Genomic DNA, 25992 nt, shown 5'->3' on the forward strand with positions numbered 1-25992 from the left:
TGCAGTGCAGTGCTCTGTATGTTCACCTGAAAGTGCCTTACAAAGTGGATTCACAGGGAACTCGACCATCTTTAGTGAGATCAGGGCTGGCCCTAGCATTTTAGGGGCCCTAAGCAGATATTCAGAAGCCCCCCTCCCCACCTATGGTTTCACCCAAGGACCCTCATCCCCAAAGCACACATTGACGCCATATTATAAAGTTTTACCAAATTGTCTTACTCAGTATATTTATCTTTCAATATATACATGTGAAGATATATTGATTTATTAAGCATTTTGCAAAAGAGTTTAACTGTGGCTTCCAGAGAAATGTATCAAATTTTAGTGAGATTAATGCTTTAATAAAGCAAAAACACCTGCCAGTGGGTTATGAAAATTATATTAGAGAATAATTATTATTGTTAATAATAGATAATAATAATCTCTTTTCTGGGCTGTCATGTCCAGATTAAAATGCAAAAATGTACGTGTAATAAATGTTTGTTGGGAAAATGGCGTATTTATGTATTTGGTGTAGATTGATAAACACCAAAGCGAATGCAAAAATCTGAATGGGTGTTTGAAAACATGTAAATACTGTTTGACTTCCTTTCTTCTCTGTGACAAGCAGGTGTCAGAAACATAAAGTTGCTTGGGGTAACAGCTGTATTTACTCTGTTCCACAAGTGCCACCTAAGCCGCTTTTCCACTGTCGGGCCGAGCGTAACCGTTCCATTCCGTGCCGATCCGGGCCAGCTGGTACGGTTATGGTTTAATTTTCCACTGTGGGGCTGATAACAGCCGCTCTTTGGAATGTAACATAAAAGCGCCAGCCGTTGAGTGCGTTTACATGCACGTTCTTAAGCCGATTATGCATAATAAGCCGACAACGAATGTGTTCATGTAAACGCGGTAACCCGCTTTCTTTTATCGGAGTAAGGTCATAAACGGCTTAAGCATAAACCGAACAGGAACAGGTAGTTTTTTAGCTCTTACCCCGATTTCGTGTGGCATGTAAACGCATTAACCTGCTTTCTGTCAGCTTATCGAAGTGCGCATGTGTGATACGTGACAGAAACGCATCCTTAGTGCAGATTTAAACGCATCCAGACAGAGCGAGCGTTTTGCAGACTTTCTTTGAAGACCCAGAAAATTGTAAAAATTGTGTTCTCTTCTCTCGTGCGGCAGAATTAGAAGTGGTTCAGTCAAAATGCTGCATCTGTAACTGCATGATTGAATAATATATGAGCCGTAAGTTTCTCGCTGACATGTTGCAAGCTTTATTTAACATCAAAACTGACATATTTAATACTCAGAGTCAGATACAAAAATGGTTATTTTTGATGTCACTACAGGGAAATAAACCAATTTATTAATAAAGTCATGTAAATGCGGTTTACTTGCGTTGTAAGTTAACTGGTTTGCATGTAAACAGGGAAAACTGGTTATTTTAATAAGCTGATATTTGTTAACAGCTTACTGGTGTGCATGTAAACATGCTCATTGCCTTGTTAACACAATGGTTTACTTATGATATGAGATGTAAATAATGCGTTATGAAGGATGATTAGATATTTATTATTAATTTTATTATTAATTTGTGTTTACGTCGTTCAAATAGAGTGCTTAGCCAGCTAAGCCATACCAGGCTCCAGTGGAAACACAACTGGAACTGTTCCTTACCATTCTAAGAACTGTCAGAGTGTGACTTTGCATTTTCATTTACCCCCTTCTGCTGCTTTTGTTCTGATCAATGCAGAAATCAGACTTTAGAATTCAGGTTTTTTTTTTTTTTTTTTTTTTCGCAGCAAATAAACAGTGTTGTCAAATGTAACTGGTCAATGGAAAAGAAGCTAATGTGCATTCTATAAAACTAAACAATTTGAATAAAAATGTATCTAGAATTATTCACATATTTTGATGTGCCCATGATAACAGTCATCACGCATGTTCATTACCCCAATATGGATGAGACTGACACTGTTACATTGGCAGAGCGCCTTCAAAGCGCTCCCGAAATGCTGAATTAAACAGATAAGACATGATGCAGCAACCACCATTTCAACAGTATCTTTTCAAAAATTAATCACTTACCCTTATCTTGCTCACTATCTTTAATCTTTTTGCACTAGATTGATAGTGCTGCCTCTTCATTTTCAAACATTAACACGGAAACTAAGGGTTGGGGCGACACTGAGTGAGACTCCACATCATAGGGAGCATAAATGTTCAGTCTGAAGGACACTCACTTCACAGGAAGTGGAGAATTTACCCACCTGTCATTAATGATCGTCAATGTGCAATAGTGAAATGTAGTCTCTATTTTCATCTAATAACTGTTGATATACACATATATACAGGGCTGTGCGAGGTAGAGGACCCTCGGTCAGTCCGCTCATGATCGCGTTTTGCACCAGTTGAACTGTATATAGTATACAATGTGTATACTGCAATAGTTATCAACCAAGGTACTAGAGGTCTGCATGACCCGATACATTTTCTCATGGCACGGGATTAAATTTTGAATGAAAGGCGGTAGCAGTTGGTAACTCTGGTGTACTTTGGATGGGAGCGGGCAGTCTGACAATAGCCTGGCCGCTCCCGAGATCCTTTAACAACAGCGCATCCACGCTTGAACTTGAAGTGAACCAAACTTTCTGCAGTGGTGGCGTTCCCACAGTTCTCAGTTCCCTGCCCTGAGCAACCTAGCAAGATATGTTCTTTGCATCCCAGCCACGAGTGCATCTTCAGAGAGAACATTCAGCCTTTGTGGTCGGATTTTGGAGGAGAGACGTTCGGTAGACTACTGAAACCGTCGTCAGTCAGCGACATTCTGTTCTTTCGTGGATGTTAAAAAACCATTTCATTTTTTCAGTATATTTAGTAAGCCTATTTCCTATTTTTGGCTTAGCCTATAGTTTTGAGAGACAGATGTTATTTTTCTCTATGACATTTAGCCTAATTTTCTTTGTGACATTTTTTTTTTCTCTGACATTTTTTATGATGTTGACAGCATCATGAGACAAATAACAAATAAAAATCTTATATAGGCTATCCAACATTATATATTTGTTATCCTCAATCACTCTCTCTTTCTTTAGGGGAAGTCTAAATGTGAGATTCTGGAAACAATCTAAATTTAGCGGGATCTGTCGGGTCAGGAAGAAAATTATTAACAGATAGCAGGTGAACACAGTATATAGTATACGGTATAGAACCTTGTGGAAGCGGGCCGAAAAAAACAGTCCCGTGCAGACCTCTACAAGGGACCTCAAGATTTCAAACAGGGCCTAAAATTAACAATCTCCAGGCACCAAATGCGAGTAAAAATAGGTGTTGGTGAGTATATGAAACTGTGTCTCTCGCCAGTTGGCCAGTAACAATTTTTTGAATTCTAACAATCCAATGTTGTTACGACATGAACGTAAACAGACGCTCTGCACAGTTGACGGGTCGGTGCTGCATCACCACAAAAGTTTCAGCCTTTCCAATGTAAATATTCAAGCGCTGGAACACGCGAAAGGGAATTCGTTACTCACGCGCTGTATGGGAAGTTTAAACATCGGAAGCGCGTGCCCTGAAAGCCGCGTCTCCGACAGCGTGCGAAGTTGAGCTCTCTTTCATGCCTTCCTGCGCTCCAATGGACCAATTCACTCAAAATTAAAAACGCCCGTATCAGCGAGTATCCTAGTAAACATGGTCGGTTATGTCTTAATTGAAAGCAAACACAAAACGCGTGATCTTAAAGTGACAGCATCCTGATAATCCTGCTACTGTCTGCGTTTTTAATGTTAATCAAACAACAAAGGACAAAGAAAAAAAATCACGCACTGCCCTTGAACTTAAAAAAGGATATGAAGACTAGGCAGTGTTATTTATTCGATTAGTTTACTTCTTGAGTTTCGATACCTGAAAAATGCCTGTTATTGTTTCATGGCTGGTAAAAAATATTTTTGGCCGGTAAATTTTCTTAAGTCACCAGCCATTGGCAGGTGTGGAAAAAAGTTAATTTTAGGCCCTGATTTCAAATATACTGTAACAAAACAAGCTAAAATAAAAAATAAGCTAAACTACAAATCAAGATATTTTTTAACCTCCTCAACAAATGTTTTTCATCTTTGAAGACCTGAAGACTCTTAAAAAATATATATATATATATGAAGTAGCCTGACTTTAGAAGTGTCATGCATAATTCTAATAAATTCCCATTACACTGGAATTTTTATAATCAATATACATTTTTCTAGTAATGCAAAGCTCTTTCATTGGGTAGAAATTGCGAAATAATCTTTATCCAGTAAATCACATATATCTTGAAAAGTCATATGACCTTTGAGTATTTATGTGGACATTTGGGGGCTTTGGAGTAAAAAAGGTTGAGAACTTTTTTACTGAAAGTAAATTTGTCTGTTAAAGTCAAATCCTCCATTGAGCTGAATTGAACTCTCTGGCCATTTTTCTTTTTTAGGCTTTTGTTCACAAGTAGGTATAAATATACAAGTATTTTCATTCCAAGGATTGGCATCTGACAAACACATGAAAATCTGCACCAGAAATCTCTTTAAACTGATTTTAAAAATACTTATTTAGTAATCATAATGAATGACATGGAAAAGTCATTGAACGATAGAAACCATGTACTTTCATATTTGGGAAAGAATTTCTTCTGCATAGGTACAGTAGGACAGATGATGATGTGTAGTTCGGTCTCTTTGGCTACAGTACTGCTTTGTGTATATCAGCCTTTCTCTTTCTTTCTTACTTTGGCTCTATTAATTTGCTTTATTCACTAAGAACTCAAACTCAAAATGAGCTCACAAAGCAGCTCTTGAGACCAAGTCTTTGAAAAATGCTACAAAACATTGGCATTAGCAACAGCACCATTATGCTACTCGGTGGCGTACCACTCCATCAAAAGCGAATTGACAATTTATAGAGTTTTCGAAGTCACAGTTGGGCTGGGTGCTGTGATTGCGTTAACACTGTGTGGTCTTCTGTGCTGTGTTATTAGACTAACTGTGCTGTGTTTGCTCCACTGCTAGGAATGACATGAGCTGTAGGGATAACGCCGGCCACCCCCCAAGGCGGCCCTGCGAAGCACTTCAGATTATATCCACACGCTTGCTCGCATACAAAATGGCATATTTACAGTAGATTATGTACATGCACTCTTGTTGCTTGCTTAGCCGAAGACGCCAACCTATATTGGTGTATCATGTCTCCTCGTACTGGAGGTCTAATCAGGCTAACAGGCATGATGGTCCATCAAACAGTGCTTTAGAGAGATTGTGGCCACTTGTTCTTGCCGCTAGATGCTGTGATCTGAATGTCTTAGTGATTGTTTCTGAACAGAGAGATCTAAATGCCTCTAATGTGTCTGAGAGCTCACACTGTTGAGATGCTAAAAGAGCACCTCAGATGCTCTTAGTGGTTATTGATGTGATTCATTGCATTTGATTCCCTCAGAAATAACACATTCAGTCTGTCAAGTTTATTGTCTGCTTTTAGATTTAAAACAGTGCAAGTACACAAGGAAAATTAAGTGTTTTTGATGTGGTGCTGTGAAGCATGAGCTCGCAATTAAGATTTTTTTAAATAGTATAAAGCTTTAAGAGATGGAAGATGTGCAAAATGATTGATGTCAAACCCCAATATCACCTACAATAAAGAAGTCATCAGAGAATTTCAGACGGTCTTAAGATCTTAAGTGATGTGTTTTGAGAAATATCTCCACTCCAAATCATGTTTTTTCAGATACGCTTAGAAATATGATACACCACGGTTCCTATTTCTGAGCAAACAATATAGCTTTATCGCCTCTGGCTGGTAATGGCATCCTGTTATATGAAGTAAATGGCACTGAAAAAGCTCAGCAGCAGGCAGGGAAATTAGAAACTAGTATTGCTACACTTCAGATTTGCACACAAATCTTCTTTCACACCTCTGAAGCTGATTACACATGCCTTTCATGTCACACTCGGTGCTTCGCTGTAAAATTACATTTAGGCAACAATGCAAAATCTTTATAAATGTACTTTGTGAATCATACTTTTCATGCTGCAGTTTGTGGCTATAAATTATATTAAAATATTATACAATTAAATTATATTATGCTATACAGTATATAATATAATATGTATTTTTTCACATACAGTGCATTAGAATATATTTGTATACATCAAACTGCTGATCTATAAAATAACTTACTTTTGTTCATCAGACCCTTTTGTTTCTTTTTCATGGTCTCACTCTGTAATTATTGGTTTCATTCTTGTTGCAGAAAGAGAACACATTGTTTTTAACATGGCACAAATACCCTCTCCCTCTCTTTCCATTATCTCTTGAGTTCATCCGCAGAATGATGTCAACGAGGGCACACCCCGCACAATCTACATGTTCACCCCACACACAGCATCCACTAGACCGATGATTATGAGGGTCACGTTTGGTTAACCCTGCACTTCAAGAGTTGATGGACAACTGTGGGGAGCAGGCAGCTTGAGCTGATTAATCTTTATGCCATTATTCCATACATGTAATATAATCTGCTCCATTTGCGTTGACATCTCCAGATCTGATTTAAAAGAAATTGCCACTCAAAACTGTGGCACTTTAAGATAACATCATGATAACCTTTGAGTAATAATTAAAATCTCTCCAAGGTGAGACAGCGAAAATAAATTAGGACTGTCTTGTCGTCCATCCATCATTTAAGTAAATGTGTCTAGTCTCGTAGGGGCCAGTTCACATAACAGTGGCACTGCTGCACACAATATTTCAATGCAAAAAACAGTGTTTTATCGACTTTAACTAGATGCTAGATTCAAAATAGCATTTTAATATATTTTAATTTACCCTAGAATGCATAATGGGACTTGAATTGACCCAAAAGTGTGTGATTCATAAATCTTGTATGTGAGTCTCAGCAATATAATTTAAATATTTCTTTTAAATGACCTTTTATACATTCTATGCATATGCATTTTCTGTGACATTTTGACTCACTATGAATTTTTATTTAGCATTTTTTAGTATTTTTAGTTCAGTCAATAAGATGTTATAACATCTCTTTGACAGTCTATGGATTACTCAGAAATGTGGTTTGTGGCTCTCAGTTTCCTTTTAAATTTATTTACTATAAGATTTGATCATACATTAATGGTTGTTCTCATAATGATTAATGATTAAATATAATAATAATAACAATAAACAAATTTTATCTGTATAGTTCAGTTTATAGTACCAGTCAAAAGTTTGGACACCAAAATGAATGAAACTTTCTCATGATCCAAAACACTACAGTATACTTCCACCCAAAGAATGTGACATTTTATTAAATCTTTCAGAAAAAAAAAAAGACACAGGTGCAGAAAAATCTCTCATTATCAGTCCACCGACTGGCTAATAAACATGTATTGCAAAGACCACTCAATCAAGCGTCTCCAGCATCGACCCCATGTTTCATTAACTATTCGTCACCAAAAAACAGAAGATAATTACTGCGGCTATCAGAAGCGGATTTTAATGAATGTGTTATATTGAGCTGGCATCTAATGAAAAGATCGACAAAGACCGGAAGAAGATCGGATATGGTGTTTGAAGATATTAATGTGGCGGTGTTGTCTTGGGGGCTAGATGGTTGGTCATGGAAAAGTAGCATGACGGTTTTGGTCAAAGCAGATTTGTGTTCAATTGGGCCATGGTTGTGTTTGTGTGAAGTGTTATCCTCAGTTAGCTTGTGTTTACTTTGCAGCGTCAGTGTCTATTTAGTTTCCCCGGTGTGTGAAATTGGCAATGTCAAGCCAAGCTTCCCAAAAATAGCAAAACAACTAAGTGAAACGTTTCTCCTCCCAACATATGCAGACTAACAACATGTTGCTTCTTACAGTCATATTTCACACATGCCTCATTCACAAACACAGATGCCTCATCGGCTCAACTGTATTCATTCATGGGCAGTGTTTGGGAAAGTTACTTTTAAAAGTAATGCATTACAATATTGGGTTACTACCTAAAAAAGTAACTAATTGCATTACTTAGTTACTTTTTATGAAAAGTAATGCGTTACATTACTTTTGTGTTACTTTTTCTCACGTGGGCTGGGCTTGCTTGTTTGTTTTTTATTAACAACAAAAAAAATTATATTTTTTGGCAAATGTTAAGGCCCTTTTCACACCAAAAGTGAAATAATAATCTAAAGTAATTTCTGTCCTGTTTCCATGTTGAGAGAAATAAAGTGCAGTCAATAAATGTGAAAAAGTATCTTGCGTTACTTTTTTGAAAAAGTAACTTAGATATTTTGTTGTAAATTGAAAAAGTAATGCGTTATTTTAATGGATACTTTACTTTTTACTGGATGTAAAATCAACATTTTACTGGATACTTTATTTTACTGGAGTAATCTGATTACATAACACAAATTATTTGTAATGCGTTACCCCCAACACTGTTCATGGGCTACCATTCATTTCGCATTTATGAGGCCGCAGTGATTGGTTTGACATTGAAATGTTGATGGGAAAACTAGTGGCACCGTGATTGTTAAGGTTAATGAAAGCATGTTGCGTTCCTTATACAAGCTTCCGCTGCTCTCATTCATAAAATGACTAAAAAGTTTAAACTCAGAGTATGAATCCTTAAATGATTGTGTCCTTTGTTCCTCAGAGGGCCTATTAAAGCTGTGGAATTGTGGGATGTTGGAGGGAATAGTTCTAAAGGCACATGGGGATTGAATCTGCTCAGCCAGAAAGAACTGGCTCGGTGCATCATTATGATTAGACAATGAGTTCATCAGGGCCAGAGCTGCACATATCAGACAGATCTCAAAGGAGTTAAAGAACCAGAATAGCTCTTCTCTTTCCTTTTTGTCTCGTTACATTTTAATAAAGAACCTTATTAACTTTTGTTAACTTTGTCAGTCTGTAATACTTAGTTCAGAGCTCTCAAATTATTTAAATAATTTCTGGCTGTTCTACAATATTTATTTGAGGGAATTATAACTGATGCTTAATTTTAGGGATGTTTATTAGGGATGCACTAAAAATTTTATCTGATACAATAACTTATAAATTATTTTGATGCTATGCCCAATAACCAAAAAAATACAATACTGCACTATAATAACTTGTTTTAAATGGCAAGGCCTATATGGTGCATTTAGGCATCACAAAAGTATACTGTTCAGTATGAAAAAATGGATATTCATTTTGAGATTAAATTAAAATGATGACACACATAATTATCATACACATAAATTGTAAGAATATGACTAATACTTATGAATAAATGCTATTAAATAGCAGTCCCAAACTAGTTTTTGTTAATACGATAAAGTTAGTGTGTTGGTATGAGCCACCACTGCCTTTTAAAAATATACAAAATAACACAAAGTGAAAATTAAGTGATATTATGGGGTTATGGACCAAGTTACTAAGGTAAATCCACAATACACAAATGGTTAATGAAACACATGGAAACTACTCCTGAAGAACAGAATGAACACCATACCTGCATGTCAATCCTTCCCAGCTAACACACAACGTACCAGTTATGTCATTTATTGGTACTTTTTGGTAATTTTTTGACAACATAACTATGACATTGCATTCTCGTAATTTCTTTTGCGCTTTTTTTAAAATAATGAAGTGATATACAGTGTGTGCAGCATTTGCGTGTGCAATTGAAGAGTGCATGCTGCGAACACAGTATAACATCTGATGGGACAGGAACGTTTATTTTGGTGAGAAACTTTTTATTTTGTAAAAAGTTACGAAAATAACATTCAAATAATGACACTGACATATACCCTGACAACATCTCATCTGACCTCAGATACTGAATCAGGACAACATGTTTTTTTTTAGGCACTCTTTACTTAAACTGCGTCTGACAGAAGAGTCAACAGCGTTCACGCACATCTTTCAAAATAAAAGTCTTGCATCATAACAAAGAATTATGTTTGTTACTGTTTCTTTGACTGCACACCACATGACCCACTCAAAACGGGTCATTCTTGTCGCGACCCACCAGTTGAGAAACACTGGTTTAATGCCTGTATTTATCATGTTCTTTTTATCTTTGTTTGCTCAACAGGATGTGAAATCAACATTCTTCCAGTTCGGGGCCTCTATCCAGCAGGAGGCACTGCTCATGCTTAACATCATGGAAGAGTACGACTGGCACGTGTTCTCCATAGTGACCAGCAAGTTCCCAGGCTACCAGGATTTCATCACCATCCTTAAGACAACGGTTGACAACAGCTTTGTCGGTTGGGACCTCCAGCACACCATCACCCTGGATGCCGTGGATGGGGACTCCAGGACCCAGATCCAGTTGAAGAAGGTGCAGTCTCCAGTCATCCTCTTGTACTGCTCCAAGGACGAAGCAGGTTACATCCTGGAAGAGGCCCGTTCGCTGGGCTTGACCGGGTTCGGGTACATCTGGATTGTGCCCAGCTTGACCACAGGCAACCCAGACATCACTCCAGATTCGTTCCCCTCTGGAATGATCTCTGTATCCTACGATGACTGGGACTATCCTCTTGAGGCACGGGTTCGAGATGGGCTTGGGATTATAACCACAGCAGCTGCAGCCATGTTGGAAGAGTTTGGGGACATCCCTGAGGCCAAAACCAGCTGCTATGGCCAAATGGAGAAAACCAAGTTGCCGCCCAGCGCCTTACACAAGTGAGTGAAGGACGAGAACTGGCTTATTATATGTCTGTCTATAGTGTTTTGTGTCAACAGCCTGTCCATCTACTTCCTGCACTTAAAAAAGGGGGAAATAAGAGGGCTATTTATGTGAGAAAACACATAAACAGTTTTTGACCAGTCAAGTGGAAAAAGGAAAAGGTGGAAAAAACAACCCAAGAGGTCTGTGTTAGAGATGTAGGGCATTTCGGGCAATGCAAAGTAAAGTCTCAGCTTTCTAATGATAGACATATTATGTTTCTAGGTGGCCATAATTAAAACTTGTTTTTGAGAAAGGGGTCTCTAAAGATTCCAAAAATGTTTTAATGAATGCTTTTTTAACTAAGACATCGATATCAGGTTAATTAAAAAATATAATGCAAATAGCATGTAGTGCCAAATGTATCAAAATGTAAGTTTGGGGTCAGTCATTTTTTTAAATGTGTTTAAAAAGAAGTCTCTTATGCTCACCAGGGCTCCATTTATTTATCCAAAAGTCTTATAAAATATTATTTTAAAATATATAAATATTTTCTACATATTTTAAAATGTAATTTATTTCTCTGTTGGCAAAGCTGAATTTTTAGCATCATTACTCCAGACTTTAGTGTCACATGATCCTTCAGAAATCACTTTAATATGTTGATTTGCTGCTCAAGAAACATTTCATTAAAGATAACATTAAAGAACATCAAATCAACATTAATTGTTTAAATGTCCCGATAAAACAGGCATAATTTCAAAGCTGAGACTTGGTTTTATCAAAAATAAGTTACACAAGTGAGTGAGTGACCAGGAATAGCTTATTATGTGTGTTTTCTGTCCATCTTGTTCCTGCACTTAAAAGGTGGTAACAAGAGGGCTATTTATGTGAGAAAACACAGTGTTTGGTCAGTCAAGTGGAATAAGGAAAATAGGGGGTGGAAAAAAGCAACCCAAGAGATCTTTAAGAGAGAGGCATGGGTCGGGTGTATGCAAAATTCATTGTTACATCCTGCAAATTTATTTCCCAGTGTTAGCTGTGTTCTTGAGTAAGCTAATGGTCGAATGCAGTGAGGGGGCAGGCGGGGGATGCTGAGGGAGGTTTTTAGGGAGTTTCAGAGCGCTGCTCAGACACCCAGAGGTGGGTACTGCTGCACTTTTGAAACTCTCTCGGGACGGTGCAGCGCTCCTGTGCTTTTAATGAAGAATGTTTTACACAGCGTCCAAAGAGAGCCAGTGCTGGGCAGAACAACATGGACTTTGCTAATGCGCTTGGAGAGCTCTCCAAATATAAAGTGCTCTTGATGAGCCTGGGTGCTTTTGTTCCTTTTGCTCCTGCGTTGGAGCCGGTGCCGGCTGAAGCACCCCGCTTACATGCTGCCAGTCCTTAGTCTGTCTCACCCATATGCCTCTGTACCTGCCAGTGCTGAGCAGACACGCTGAATTGCCCCATTTGCAGTGGAGCGGTGTTGCCTGAGATGCACGTTCACCCTGGTGTCTAGGGTACATTAATCCTGATAGTCTCAGCACAGATGGTCAAAGGCTTGGCCAGAGATCGGCTCTACTAGAACCAGCAGAGATGAGGACTCGTGCCCTGAATGCATGGGGGGTTCTCTTTTGTATTCTAGACTTTTTAGGCATGTAGATCATCAGAGGGAATGTATTGGATTCTTTGAAAATACAATCTTGTTCTTGAACTGAATGATTCCTGTTAAAATGTCATCATGTTCCTGTAAATCTTAGATTTTCATTGTGTCAGATTTACACTATATGTGATGTGCTCATTTTAAGTCACTTTGACCCAGAAACACATTTGGAGTTTTGTGCACTGGCAGAACTTTCTAATGATTAATTACTAATATGTTTAATGTTCTAATGGTAGAATTATTATACAATTGTAAAATATAGAATTTCTATTGATATAATTATATTTCAGTCATGACAACTCTCTGAAGATTGTTGGCATTGTAATGGATATGACAATGTTAATGTATTTGGTCTTGGCAGAACAGATCTGCTACGCTGCTGCTGCTGTAGATTATTGCTGTTGTTGTAGATTATTGCTGCTGCTGCAGAGCAAGCACAGGAACTTGCTACTGCCAAATACATACGCAGATACGCTGCTGCGAGTAAGACACTACTGCTGCACAAATAGCATATATTAATAACCCATAGCAGATCTATACAGGTGGAGCTGGGGAAGATGGAGGGTTTTAGAGGAACTCTGAAGCGTGCTGCAAACTGCTATAGTGAATGTAACCAGCCATTTAAATGTTTGAGCAACAAACTTATTGGCTGCAGAAGTGACATGGACCAATCAGCTTGTGCCAGTAGTTAATGCTATAATTATCATCAACTTGCGTTAAGGACCCATCATCCTGTGCCATCTAGAGTTTCATGACTGAACTATGTATTACTAAATTAATTATTAAACAGGGCTGTCATAAAGCCTCTAAAGTTGGACTCCAAAACAGACATTTTTTCTCCTAAACAGACACTTTCAGAAAATATAGAAAATCTTCTGTATTTAAGTTGTGAATGTAATATAGCGAATATATCTGGCACAGCATTTTTCTTTGGTGTGATGGAAAAAAAAAAAAAAAAAAAAAAAAAAAAAAGGCAAGTGAACCTTTCTCTGCATTTCATGTTCTTGTTAAAATTGAGTGTCAGAAGCCTGGGTGAAATATGCAGTCCCCAAGCAAAATGTTCCTTTATGACAGATTTAAGACTGTCATCTGAAGTGCTGTGAAAAGCGGACCTTAGCAAAATTTAGCCTTCATATATCAGTGACGAATACTGAAATTACCTGTCAACAGGGGAGAGGCATGGTGAGTCCACTGTGCCTCCTCCCACATGTTGGGGACCAAGGGTAGCTGTCAGCTGTGCTCTATGGAACCATACATTTTTTAAATAAAGGGCACTTTAAACACTCCCACTGAGATGGGAGCCAATCTGACCACCCCCAGCAAAACACCATTTCACAGAGGGCAATGCCACAGGAGTCACCGCTATTACTTTGAACTTTCATAGGCAAAATTTAATATGACTTATGGCAGTTATAATGCTGGAATATGAGTGGGTTGAACATTTCCAGGCAGTGGCAACAGGTCATTCTGTTGTGGGGAGGGTTAGCAGTGATGTCATTGCACCTTGGCTTTAAAGTTTTACCCTCGCCTCAAAGCCTTTGTGGACTGGAGTGAAGGGAAATATGAGCTCCTGTAGAAATAATACTTTTATATGGCCATCACAGCGCATTAAAGGGAGTTAAGTTGGCAGGCAGCAGCACAATGGGAAGCAGTATAAAGAGCTGGGTTAAAATAACTGTCTTGAGCCTTGACTGTCTTCCCTATGGGGAAGAAGGCAGTTTTTTTAAAGTGTCAAGAAGTGGCAGAGACTTTTTTAGCCAATCAGAAACACTCTCTGGTCTGTCTGTCTGTCTGTCTGTCTGTCTGTCTATCTATCTATCTATCTATCTATCTATCTATCTATCAAGTTTGTAATTTAGTTAGAATTCAATTCAAATGTTTGTATTTTATAATAAATATTGTTTATATATTTTATTAAAACAGGAATAGTAAAGCAGAGACACTCAGACAGAACACACACAAACATTGGTTCACTGAATATGGTGGAATGATCTGGTCACGGTATGTAGAAAGAAACACCAATAGGCCTGAAGATGGTTTTTTAAATTTGTATTTCGATATCCATAAGGTCTAGAATCCATTATTTACACAAGCCTGGTAAAAGGTAGCACATTCGAGTAATGTTTTTATTTTAAAAACTTTGGCTGTAAGAACTTTAATTGACCTGAATGTGCCCTCAGGGGAGAGGAGAGGGAGCAAACACACAGACACACCAGTCACTTCCTTCTCCTCACATGTGCTTTCAGGACCATATTTGCTCTTTTATGGCTAGCCGTGCCCCACTTTGTATCTGATGCTCTTAGTACCGCAGGTTTACGCATGCACTCATTCTGCCATTCCCTGGGACTTTGTAACGTCTGCCTGAGCCCCAGGTGAAAAGACCTCCACACAGTCCCAGCTGTCCTGGTATTGTCGCACAGATGCGATGCTCTTTTATGACACTGATTGAGCATTGCGCAGATACCTGTGTCAGAAAAATGATTGGATTTGTTTGTATATCACGTCTGGAGTTATTACTCAAGGGAGAGTTGATTTCATTTACACTTTCCGTCATGCCAGCAGATTCAGCTCGAGATGTGCAGACTCCCCGCAAATTAACTAACTTCATGTACGAACATTTTCTTGCTTCTCTAATGACTGAAAAATTCTATATGTCGCATAGGGAACATCTTGCCTGCCCTCATTAGTGTCAACCCCGTTACTATAAATGCCTAACAAGGAACTGTTATATTCAACTGTACTCAACCGGTTGGAATGCAGCTGCCTACTTCAGTTTGACCACATATAAAGTACTGTGAACATTTTCAGGCTAGTTGTACCACCCACTTATTTTATTCTGGCTGATTCCAGAGCAGCTGTGCAGCCCTTTCGGGCACACCTGCTGTAATGAGGACTCTGATGAAGGGTTCATAGTGAGCAAGTGTGGGTCAGGGGTGGTTGTGTTTAATTAGGGAGAAGTGAGCTGTGCTCAGGTTGGGTTCTTCTTATCCTTGCTGCACTAGGTTGCCATGATATTGTGGAAAGCGGGGTGGTCAGGGGCATTGTGCATTTTTTTTTTTTTTATTTGGCAGTCCTTATTGGTACCCTAGGCAAAAATGCTATGATAGATTACAATCAGTGCAAAATGCTGCGGCGAGGCTTTTAAAGATGGTAAAGAAACAAATCCATTACTCCAGTATTAGCCTCTCTACACTGGCTCCCTGTCCATTTTAGAATTAAATTTAAAATTTTAATGTTTGTGTATAAATCTCTAAATAACCAGGCTCCCCTGTATCTTGCAAATCTGCTGATCCCCTTAAGAACATTGCTTTCAGAAAATCAAAAACTCCTCGTAGTGCCCAGGACAAATCGTCTACACAAAAGTGATTGAGGCTTTGCAGGGCCGAAACTGTGGAATGAGCTGCCTTTGTCCATTAGGTCTTCCAAATCTTTACCAGTGTTTAAGAACTTGCTGAAAGCACTAGGCTTCCTTCGACTAAAGATTTTTCGAGTCGACTAATAGTCGTTCATTTAAGTGATTAGTCGATTACACTAATCGCACATGTATATTAGTAAGCCATATAAATCATAATAATGAGCCTTTAATTGCCTATATATAAAACATAGCCTAATCAGCGCTTGGATAAAGGTTGCCACAGTGCAACGGCAAAAGTAATGATTATGAATGTGTCATGAAAAAACAGCAAGGAGACTTTCTAAACATTTTAGTAATTTATTGATAATGTTTTCTGTGTTTTCGGCTTTAATTTGATGATGCTGAATCTGAGAATGTTTGTTTTCCACTTGAATTGGCTTGACATTTCAAGCTTTCTATAGATATATTTCTGTTTGGTTTAATTTTGGTTTATTTATTTTTGGACAGCAGAAAGCGCATCCTGTTTGTTTTCTTTATTTTACAAAGGCATAACGTTTTGTTTTTATTGTTAGTTTACACAAATAAAAGTAGACCCTTTAGTTTCAGAACATGTATTACTCTTATCTGTATGACCAAAAATTACACAGTATTTGAAGTTTTGCGCCCCCCATGTCTTGCAGTAAGTGCGCGCTATACTTCAGCTTCCACACTTCGCACAAACATTTGGATATGTGCCTAATAATAGCACACATTTTTTTAAGCAATTTTTTATTGTTGTTTTGATATTGTTTTATCATACAAAATAACGAAGACAAACAGTCAACCATTACAACAGTAAGTAAAAAACAAAATAACAGTGAAAAAATATAAAATAAAATAAGAAAAGAATAAAAAATATAAATATAATAAATGAAATACATATAAAAAGGATAATAAAATAATTAAAATAAAATCTCATTAATTCAAATCAATAGACCTTTGAGCTTCTCCAAAGTTTTGGCCCAGAGTCTAATGGTGTCCTCTCTTGCACCGTGAATGCGTGCAGTGGACAATTCGGGATACACCACTTCTATAAATGTGAGAACCCAATATTGCTTATTAAGAGAATGTGGAGGTTTCCATCTCATTGCTACTAATTTCTTGTTAGCTGTCAAGCCAGCTAAAAGCACTCATTGAATATCAGAGAGATCATTTCAAATAAAAACAGTTGGGGACAAAGGGACCGAAACGTCAGGTTTAAGCTTCATACTATAGAGTTTAAGTGTAGTCAAAATGGATTTGTTGATGATCTGTATTCCTAGAAGCATGCATTACTATAACCCATACACCATCCCAATCAACTTTGTTCAGTTTATTCTATATATGTTAGGTATGGACTGCAATGGATTACCTAAATAAAGAAGGACATCGTCTGCGTACAGCGTATGATGACTGGTTCCACATATTGTGATTGGGATGATACCTTTATCTATGCATATTTTCTGTGCCAGTGGCTCAAGCGAAATTACAAAAAGAAACAGGCTTAGGGGGCATCCCTGTTGAGAACCTCTGGCTATGTCAAACAATAAAGAACAAGTTCTACCTCTCAGCACCATGGCTGTGGGGTTTGCATACAGCACCTTGATCATACGAATGTAAGAGTACCCCAGAGCAATGACCTTCAACACAGACCACAGATATGGCCATTTTAGACGATCAAAGGCTTTCATAGCATCTAGGGAAAAGACAGCCGCAGAAGGGTCAACGAAGATGTGCTATGTATTATATGGAGTAAATAGCACACATTTATCTAGGTTAACGTTAGAGCGAGCAGCCATGTAAAGTTACTACTACTTACATGTTTCAAATGATAAGCCATATTTGAGGTCGATGGATGATAGGCGAATGTTTGGATTTCCTCCCCAACATACTGTAACTACCACAAGGACCCGCCATTAACGATCTGTCCCTCATGGACTGTGAGGTTTTTTTTTTCTTTCTTTTTTTTCCTGTGACCAACCCGACTAATACAATTTTTGGTTGACTAAGTCTGTTCTAGTTGACTAACGATTAGTCGAATATTAGGGGGCAGCCCTAGAAAGCACATTTATTGTTAGCAGCTTATAATTGTGTTTAATTTGTCAAGTGTGTTTTAAAATTTTGGTTTTACATGTAAATCGCTTTGGTCAACTTCGGTTGTTTTATTGGTCTATATAAATAGACAAGAAAATTGGTTTGAGTGGGTGTGACACATCTAGAAGACTAGAAATCACAGAAGACTAGAAGACATCTAGAAAACTTTTCCTTTCATTCAGTGCTCCCTTTCCCTCCATTCCCCCTCACCACATATTTTTGTTTTGTTTTTCGCTATGGTCCTATCCAGTCTGTCCAAAGGTCTAGCAGTGACAGAACATACTAAGCTAATGAGCAAGACTCTCACACTCCTGCGATCCTGCTGAGAACCTAAAGCTCTATTGACACACTGTGTCCTGTGTCTGGTTTCCTCAGTAATTGGTAAAAGGAACTCTGCAGGTGTGATCAGTGTAGTGATCCACGGCTCAGAGTCTTAGGTGGAAACAAAGGGAAATAGGAGAGGTGTAAAATATGAAAGAAGGTTCCAAATAAATAAGGGAGCCCATCATGAATGGAAACATGGCTTGTAGTGGAGGAGAACAGAGCTTATCGATTGTCTTCCTCTCCCGCAGTCTGATGTAATTGGATTCAACGATATATCTAGGGTGAGTAGGCCTTCGCTTCGCCCCCTAAATGGGACCCCAATCAATTCAACAAGCTACTCTGCCATTCAGTCACTAGACGCCCACTAAGGCCAGTTTCATAAATCGATCATCACACCACACTTCTAAATCTGCTCACCTGGCAGTACTGCAGCATAAAACTTACCACCAGACTGTACCCGTGCCGCATCTTTCAATAAAATGGCTGGGTTGAAATTACTGAGGGAGAGGGGCAGTCTGATGTGTTTGTGTCAGCTGGTGTGTTGCCTCTTGGGTCTCTGAGGTAGGCCTGACGACATGGTGTGAAAAGGGAGAAGGTAACACTGTGTGTTTCTCGGTTTATCGCTTTTAAAGTGATATGACAGGAACACAGTGGCATTGTGAAAAGTGAAGGATCCAGACTCTATTCACTTGGGTTTTACTTTCCTTTAAAAAAGCCCATCTGAAACAAGCCCTTTTTGTTGTGTCTTTCATGTATATATATATATATATATATATACATATATATCTGTGAGCACAAGAACAACTTTAAGAAGTGACAGGAAAAATCTTGTACGTATAGAAATATGGTGGGTGATTTATGAGTATGATGTATATTACAATTTTATGATGAAATAAATACCCTTCTCCACTCAAAGCATTTCTAAGGATGCCGATTTTTAGAAGGCAGCTGTGTGACTCTGAGATGCCAAATGGGAACATGGTTTGTGTAACATTAGCAACACATTATTAGCTGTTTGATTAACTTAGTCAATCCAAAGGCTAATCATATCAATTACCGTTATGTGTCCGACATTGTAGAGAGCGATACATAAAACGCATTACCATTCTGATACATTGACTTGTAGACAAGCCTGTATAATTCATTCTTCCACTTCTTCTTCTGAATCAGTTTCTGGTTCAAACATATATGGCTGAATTAAACCAGTATTTCCACTTGCCATTGTGCAGCATTTACTACAGTAAATTTGACTGAGTGGATCAGGTAGTCCGAGTTTGTGTGAGTAAGTGCAGATGGGGACTTATTTGAATATTCATGGATCCACATATACTAAATGAGGGAAGGGTGCAGCTTTTTTAAGACGTGAAGAAATTTGCACAGAAAAAAAAAAACAAACAAACATTTAAATATGTCATTTTGTTTATCAAAGATGAGTTTTAATGGATAAAAGGATTGACTGCAGTGGGACTTTAAGGATGTTGGATAACTTGTTGAAATTGTTTTATACGATTTAATTCAAAGATATGAGCTTTACATTACTGTTTTTAAATCCTCCAGAACTCTGTGCCGGTTTACTTCTGCACTGTAACTGCAAACACAAAAATAAAAAGACTAATCAGACATAATGTTACAAATGCTATTAAAGTACTTGCAATGAACCAAGACTGGTCTGTTTTACGTCTACATGCTCTCTCTTTCTATTTCTTTGAAGATGAGGACAAAAGAAAGAATGGTTGTGATTCATGTAGATTTCATTGGATACTAATAATAACTCGGGCAGATTTTTCATCTTCGCTTAATGTGACGTCTGATTTAGGTCAGTCATTAGTCTTCAGATGGCTCATTAATTCCTCTTTTTGTCTTCTTGCATGTTTAAAATGACCTTCATATGTTATTTTGATCTTTTAGGTATAGAACGAACATCATTAGGATGAAAAGTTCTTTTTGTGCCTATTGCAGCAGATAAGATTTGTGTCACCTGACTGCTCTATTTCTGGACCTGATGAGCTCTCTGCTTCCTGTAGGTACATGATGAACGTGACCTGGGACGGCAGAGATTTGTCCTTCACCGAGGACGGTTACCAGGTGCATCCCAAACTGGTGGTGATTGTGTTGAACAAGGACAGAGAGTGGGAAAAGGTAAGGCCGCCGAAAACAACTGACCTTCTTAACTGCGTCATTATAATTTCATTATAACTCCTCCAAGCAAAGCGTCATTAACAACTGTTCACACAATATTAGTACCCATGAATCCGCCATCTTAATTACACCCTGGAACGATGTAAAAATGTGTCAGTGCGGTAATTACCTCAGACACACACTGCCAGAGTCTGCAAATTCAGAGGTGTAATTAGGGCCTGTTTTTTTCCTTTAGACCGTGATCCAGTCTGAGCCCAAACATGAATGGGAACACACATGTGTGCATTAGTGCTGGTATCATGGATGAGCGTGTTCCTCTTTTTTTTTTTGTTCTAGAGAGAATGAGGTTCAATAAAACCGGAGCGGGAGGAATAATTGGAAAAGCAAAACAATGGGAGAAATTGATTTGTGGAGTTCGCTCTGCAAATCAATCAATATCGGTGGGAGTCTAGTTGACAGAATAAGACTCGCACTGAGAGACGGAATCAGTTATGAATACACATCCATGCGGCAAAAGGCAAATTTGCTCCGATTAGGCCTTTTGATCTCTTGATGGGAGAACATAAAGATCATCAGTGATATTAAAACATCCCAAAGAAATTGCATTATTTTGAGGGGAATTCACATACCAGTGGTCTGTCCTAATATAACTTCCTATTGCTAATTAAACGATGGTTGTTTTGCAGATATGATATTGGGTTTGTATTACAGTAGGATAAAATACATTAAATTAGCTCTCAGAGGAGTTTAGGGCCTCATTATACATCTGAGTGTTAAAGCTTTCTTGTGGGCTCTATTACAGCGGCTCTGTATTATTTTTCTTGCTGTTTCAACTGTCGATTGGGCTTTTGTAGTTTTATAAATCTGTAATAAAATGCATCCCATGTCGTTCAGCTCATTGGAACTAGATACTGTAGAATTATTAGCGTTTAAAGCAGAATATAGTAGGTGGCAACATTCATTGTTCAAATTCTCTTAAGTGTCTTCGAGAAAATGAATGTACAGCCAAAATAGATATTTTTTATCATTTGAATAGGATTAAATTTGTATTTGATACTTTTTTGAAAGTTTAGATTAAAGATCTTTAAACTTGTTTTGCCATTGCAATATTCTCCAAAATGCCAAATGGCAGTGTGGAGAAAATATTAGCTGAACCAGCATGAAATGTAGTGAGAAGAATTAGTTTTATGATTTACTAGCCAGGTAGTTCATGGTCACTGGTTGTTTGCAAGAGGTGGACAAAACAACAAAAACACTTAACATCCAGTATTTTATACTTTTGTCTTTTGTTCAAGTTAAGTTTAATCCAGGCTTAAAGGTGCAGTGTGTAAATTTTAGCGGCATCTAGGTGTGAGGTTGTGAATTGCAATATAGAGAAGCTACGGTGGCCAACACAGGACAAACATGTCGTCATCAGAGACAGTAGAGAGTAGCTAGTCAAGCAAACGTGCTCTGTAGAGCAGTTTGTCCATTTAGGGATTCTGTAGAAACAATCCGGCGCAAAGTGGCGACTTGTAAGGGGACCCACGGTGTATGTACTGTAGATAGAAATGGCTCATTCTTAGGTAATAAAAACATAATGGTTCTTTATACACCACTGAAAACATAGTTATGTGTATTATATTCCATTTCTGTCAATAGATCCTCCTAAAATGTACACATTGCACCTTTACTTATTCAGAGCTCGGCCAATACAATCATATATTCATTTATTGTGTATTTTTCTCAGTGTATTCAATGGTACTTTTAATTGATATTTTTATCTATCTATGCACTGATTCATATCAAGTTTTACAGTTCAGTTCATGAAGTAGGTCATCCAAATAAGCGTAAACTCTGAGGCAGGGATTCTCAGCGTGGTCAGAGCTGATTCAGTGAGATGCAGAACTGGCCAAAAGTGAAATGAACTGCACAAGAGAGGCTAAAACTGATACCGCAAATTAACTCTCTCTCTCACTCGCAGTTTCAATCTCGATCCAATTATGATATTGTGTCGCATCTCAATGAATCGTGACGTGTTGCAATGCATATTGTACCTTGAGGTAGTTGTCGACACTCAGTCAGAAATGCCATAGCACTTTGGTATGATAGTTTTATTCAGCAAGGATGCAGTAAAATGATCAAAAGTGACAGTACAGAAATTTAAAATGCTACTAAGATTTCTGTTTCAAATAAATACTGTTTTTTTTTTTTAACTTTCTATTCATCAAAAATAGAAAAAATGTATCATGGATTCCATAAATATTACTATTTACAAATATTAAGCAGCACAACTGTTTTCAACATTGATGAGAAATGTTTCTTAAGCAGAAAATCAGCGTATCAAAATGATTTCTGAAGGAACATGTGACACTGAAGACTGGAGTAATGATGCTGAAAATTCAGCTTTGACATCACAGGAGTAAATTACATTTTAAAATATGTTAAAATTGTTATTAACAGTTATTTTAAATTGTAATAATATTTGGTAACAGTTTAGTTTGGAGAAAAATTCTCACTTTTAACTGGTTGCTTATTAGCTTGCATATTGGCTGTTCATCAGTACTTATAAAGCACATATTAATGCCTTATTCTGCATGACCATATCTGCATCCCTAAATCCTACCCCATATCTACTTAAATGATACAACCACTACCTTACTAACTATTAATAAGCAGTAAATTAAGACTTTATTGAGGCAAAAGTCATAGTTAATAGTGAATATGTGTTCACCTTACCAAAGTGTTGCCTAATATTTCACAATATCACTGTTTTTACTGTATTTTTGATCAAATAAATGCAGCCTTGGTGAACATACGAGACTTCTTTAAAAAACATGTAAACAAAATCTTACTGACCCCAAACTTTTGATTGGTAGTGTATCATGGTATTTACATTTTGCTGATGTTTACATGTATGAGCTCTGTCTCTTTTGTGATGGCAGACGGCTCAGTTGTTGGACCTCAGTCACTCTAAAAATAGCCTTTGACTCTTTGCACTCTGCGCTTGCCAGTGGCCATGAACAAACGTAACGCTCTCCTCCCTCCTTTTATCAGGGAGCTGACAGCTGCAAAGATCAAGCTGCTATGGTGCCAAATTAAATCCACATGAAAGTAATTACATTAATTAATTCCATGTCAAGTTGCCTCTTGTTGATGTTGATTAAAGCAGATAAAATGTTGAACTGGTTGTCACTCTGGCTGTGTGCTGTCACATATTATTTTTCGCCTTTGGTCAGAGTTTTGGAAACAGATGACAGAAAACATTGGACTGCAAGTGTTAGGAAAAGAATTACAACTTAGTAGAAAATAACCACACAAATGTGGTGACCTCATGGCAGACCACTAACTGCCTACTGACTCATCAGTGAACCTTCCCAATTGGGATCAAAAAGATGCCACTCTCAGGGATGAAGTAGCTTCATGGTGGTGGACAGAAGAAAGACAATCAAAAAATCATAAAGGAGAATAGCTTGAAGACATGACCCTGAAACCACAGGACCGTTGAGATCTCTTAAAACCCTTTAGGAGGACATACAGGGGCAGGCAGAGTTACATGTCAAACGTGTAGCTCTAAGGAACATAACCACAGAGTAATGCAGTTTGACACCACACTATGTTGATATTAATCTGACAAAGCCTATTCATCAGTGTGAACTGCTGGCAGAGCGAAGACAAAAGCATGGGGCAGATTTACAGCCTGGTTGAACCAAAGCAATATCTCACACCTTGCCCTGACGACATGTTCACGTGGCCATTAGTGTGCAGCACGTCATAAAGCATATTGCACAAAGACTACACTATCGGCAGTAACTGAGCACAAAAGCTATGCAGAATGACACTGATCTTGCATTGATAATTCATAGTCCTGTAAAAGCCTTAAACGATGTTCCTTTATCGGGTAAAGGTCATAAACGATTCAAACAAAACCTGACTGGATTCAGCACACACTGTTTTTTGCATATTTTCCAAATTTTGCTGTACACACGAAACATGCACACATTCAGTAACCCACCTTTACTGGCATGATTGTATGCGTATTCATTTCAGATTTGATGTCAAGATATGATTTTAAAATTTCATGTAGCACATTTTGTCAAGTTTTTATAATATGCTGGGTTTTGATAGTTATCAGTGTTTTGTTGTAAACACACTCATTAGGGATAAAACAAAACCGATTCACCAGGGTTGTTCAAAATTCAGACAGATTTCCATTCATTAATTTTAATGTGAATTTGGTAATATGCATAAAAATGCAGGATGAAAACAAAAATATGCAATAAATTTCCAAAATACTCATAATAAGAGATGCAGATGCGCTGGGACACAACATCAGTGAGGTATCCTGGGGTCATTGGGTGTTTGGGGTCTTACAACATCAGACACCCTCGCCCAGGCGACCTGGCCGGAGCTGATCAGACCCCGGCCCTTGTCCCAGCAGCAATTGTCCACGGTTCTGCCCTCTTAATCCAAAACCACCTAGTTAATTTCCTACTAAATTTCCAAAATACTCATAATCTATGCACTTTTTTTGTCATCTTGCATTTTTATGTAGTATTGCAAAATGTGCATAAAAATATAGATGGCTACTGTCTACACTATATTTGTCATATAGTCATTAGTATAAATTTAAAATAACTTCCACATCACTAATGGTTTCTGTCGCTTATGTCACCAGAATTCATCAACTTTAACTCGAAAAGGAATGATATCCATTCGTTTTGTCACTGCAAATCACTGTAAGTGTGAACGTCCCTTTATGCTTATAGTGCTGCCGTAGTAGCAGCAGTCGAGAAGTTGGACACGTTCTTCACCACAGCACTGGGAAATCTTTGGAAATTTGTTTCAGCTACCTTCAGAACTACAGTTATGTAGATATAAAATATGTAATATATTGGTTTTTGGCTGTAAATGCCAGTGTCTGTGTGAAACAATGTTTATTAATGATATCACAACCTCGTAGGCTGCCATGAAAGCAGTTTACACAATTTTTGCACTCATTTTCATTTACCAAGTATGTGAATGTGATTAGTCTGCTCTGCAAGTTATGTCTGGGCAGCTCTGCCAGACACAAACATCTGTTTGTTCTATGTTTGTCTCAACTGATCTTATTGTGACTGGAACGGTTTTGTTGTCATCATGACTCAGTCAGTAAAGTCTGTCGCCTCTGAGCTTCTTATTTCTCAAGCTTTTTTTTTGTGTGTGCATTCATTAAAACACCAAAATAGATGCATTAATGAAAAGTACGCAAAGTCTTGATTCACTGCTTCTCTCATTATTAGTACAGGCGGGTTAACGCTTTATTTTGACAACTGTTTGTGTCCTGTCAGAGTAGACTGCTGGAGTAATTACTCTGTTCTTTATTCCAAGCAACAGTTTTGATGAAAACAAAGTTGCAGTTAGTATGCCATACAGCAGGGTTACTGTGTTTTTAAGTGGATTAGACATTGGTGTCATAATAACCACTACCATTTTACTTCTTTGAAAAAAAAAACACACAAAAAAACAATATTTCTAGAAACGCTTCCAGTGTGACTGACATTTTAGAGTAAATACAGGAGCCATAATTTCAGGTCATTTTTAACAAGTAAATATCACCATTGATCTGCTCATATCAAACTCCTCTTTCAGTTTGAGAAATAACTATAATTTAGTAGTTTTGTTACAGCTTTACTTTTGCTGTGTGCAGTGACTATTCTCAGCGTGACAGTCCACATAGTCTCAAATGTCTGTAAATGTCTGAAATTTCCCTCAGTAATTTAAAAAATAAACCAACATGAAAAAATAA

At 37.8% G+C, this 25992-nt stretch overlaps 1 protein-coding gene across 1 annotated transcript in view; it reads left to right on the forward strand.

Moving 5' to 3' along the window:
• The window catches only part of grin2aa (glutamate receptor, ionotropic, N-methyl D-aspartate 2A, a), a 151481-nt gene that overhangs the window by 77502 nt on the left and 47987 nt on the right, over positions 1–25992 (forward strand). The window contains exons 3-4 of the mRNA XM_051887845.1: positions 10072–10664; positions 20111–20225. Coding sequence (XP_051743805.1) covers positions 10072–10664; positions 20111–20225 — 708 coding nt within the window. The remainder of the gene's footprint in view (positions 1–10071; positions 10665–20110; positions 20226–25992) is intronic.

This window comes from Ctenopharyngodon idella, chromosome 3, assembly GCF_019924925.1.
Source record: "Ctenopharyngodon idella isolate HZGC_01 chromosome 3, HZGC01, whole genome shotgun sequence".
Taxonomy (NCBI): Eukaryota; Metazoa; Chordata; class Actinopteri; order Cypriniformes; family Xenocyprididae; genus Ctenopharyngodon; species Ctenopharyngodon idella.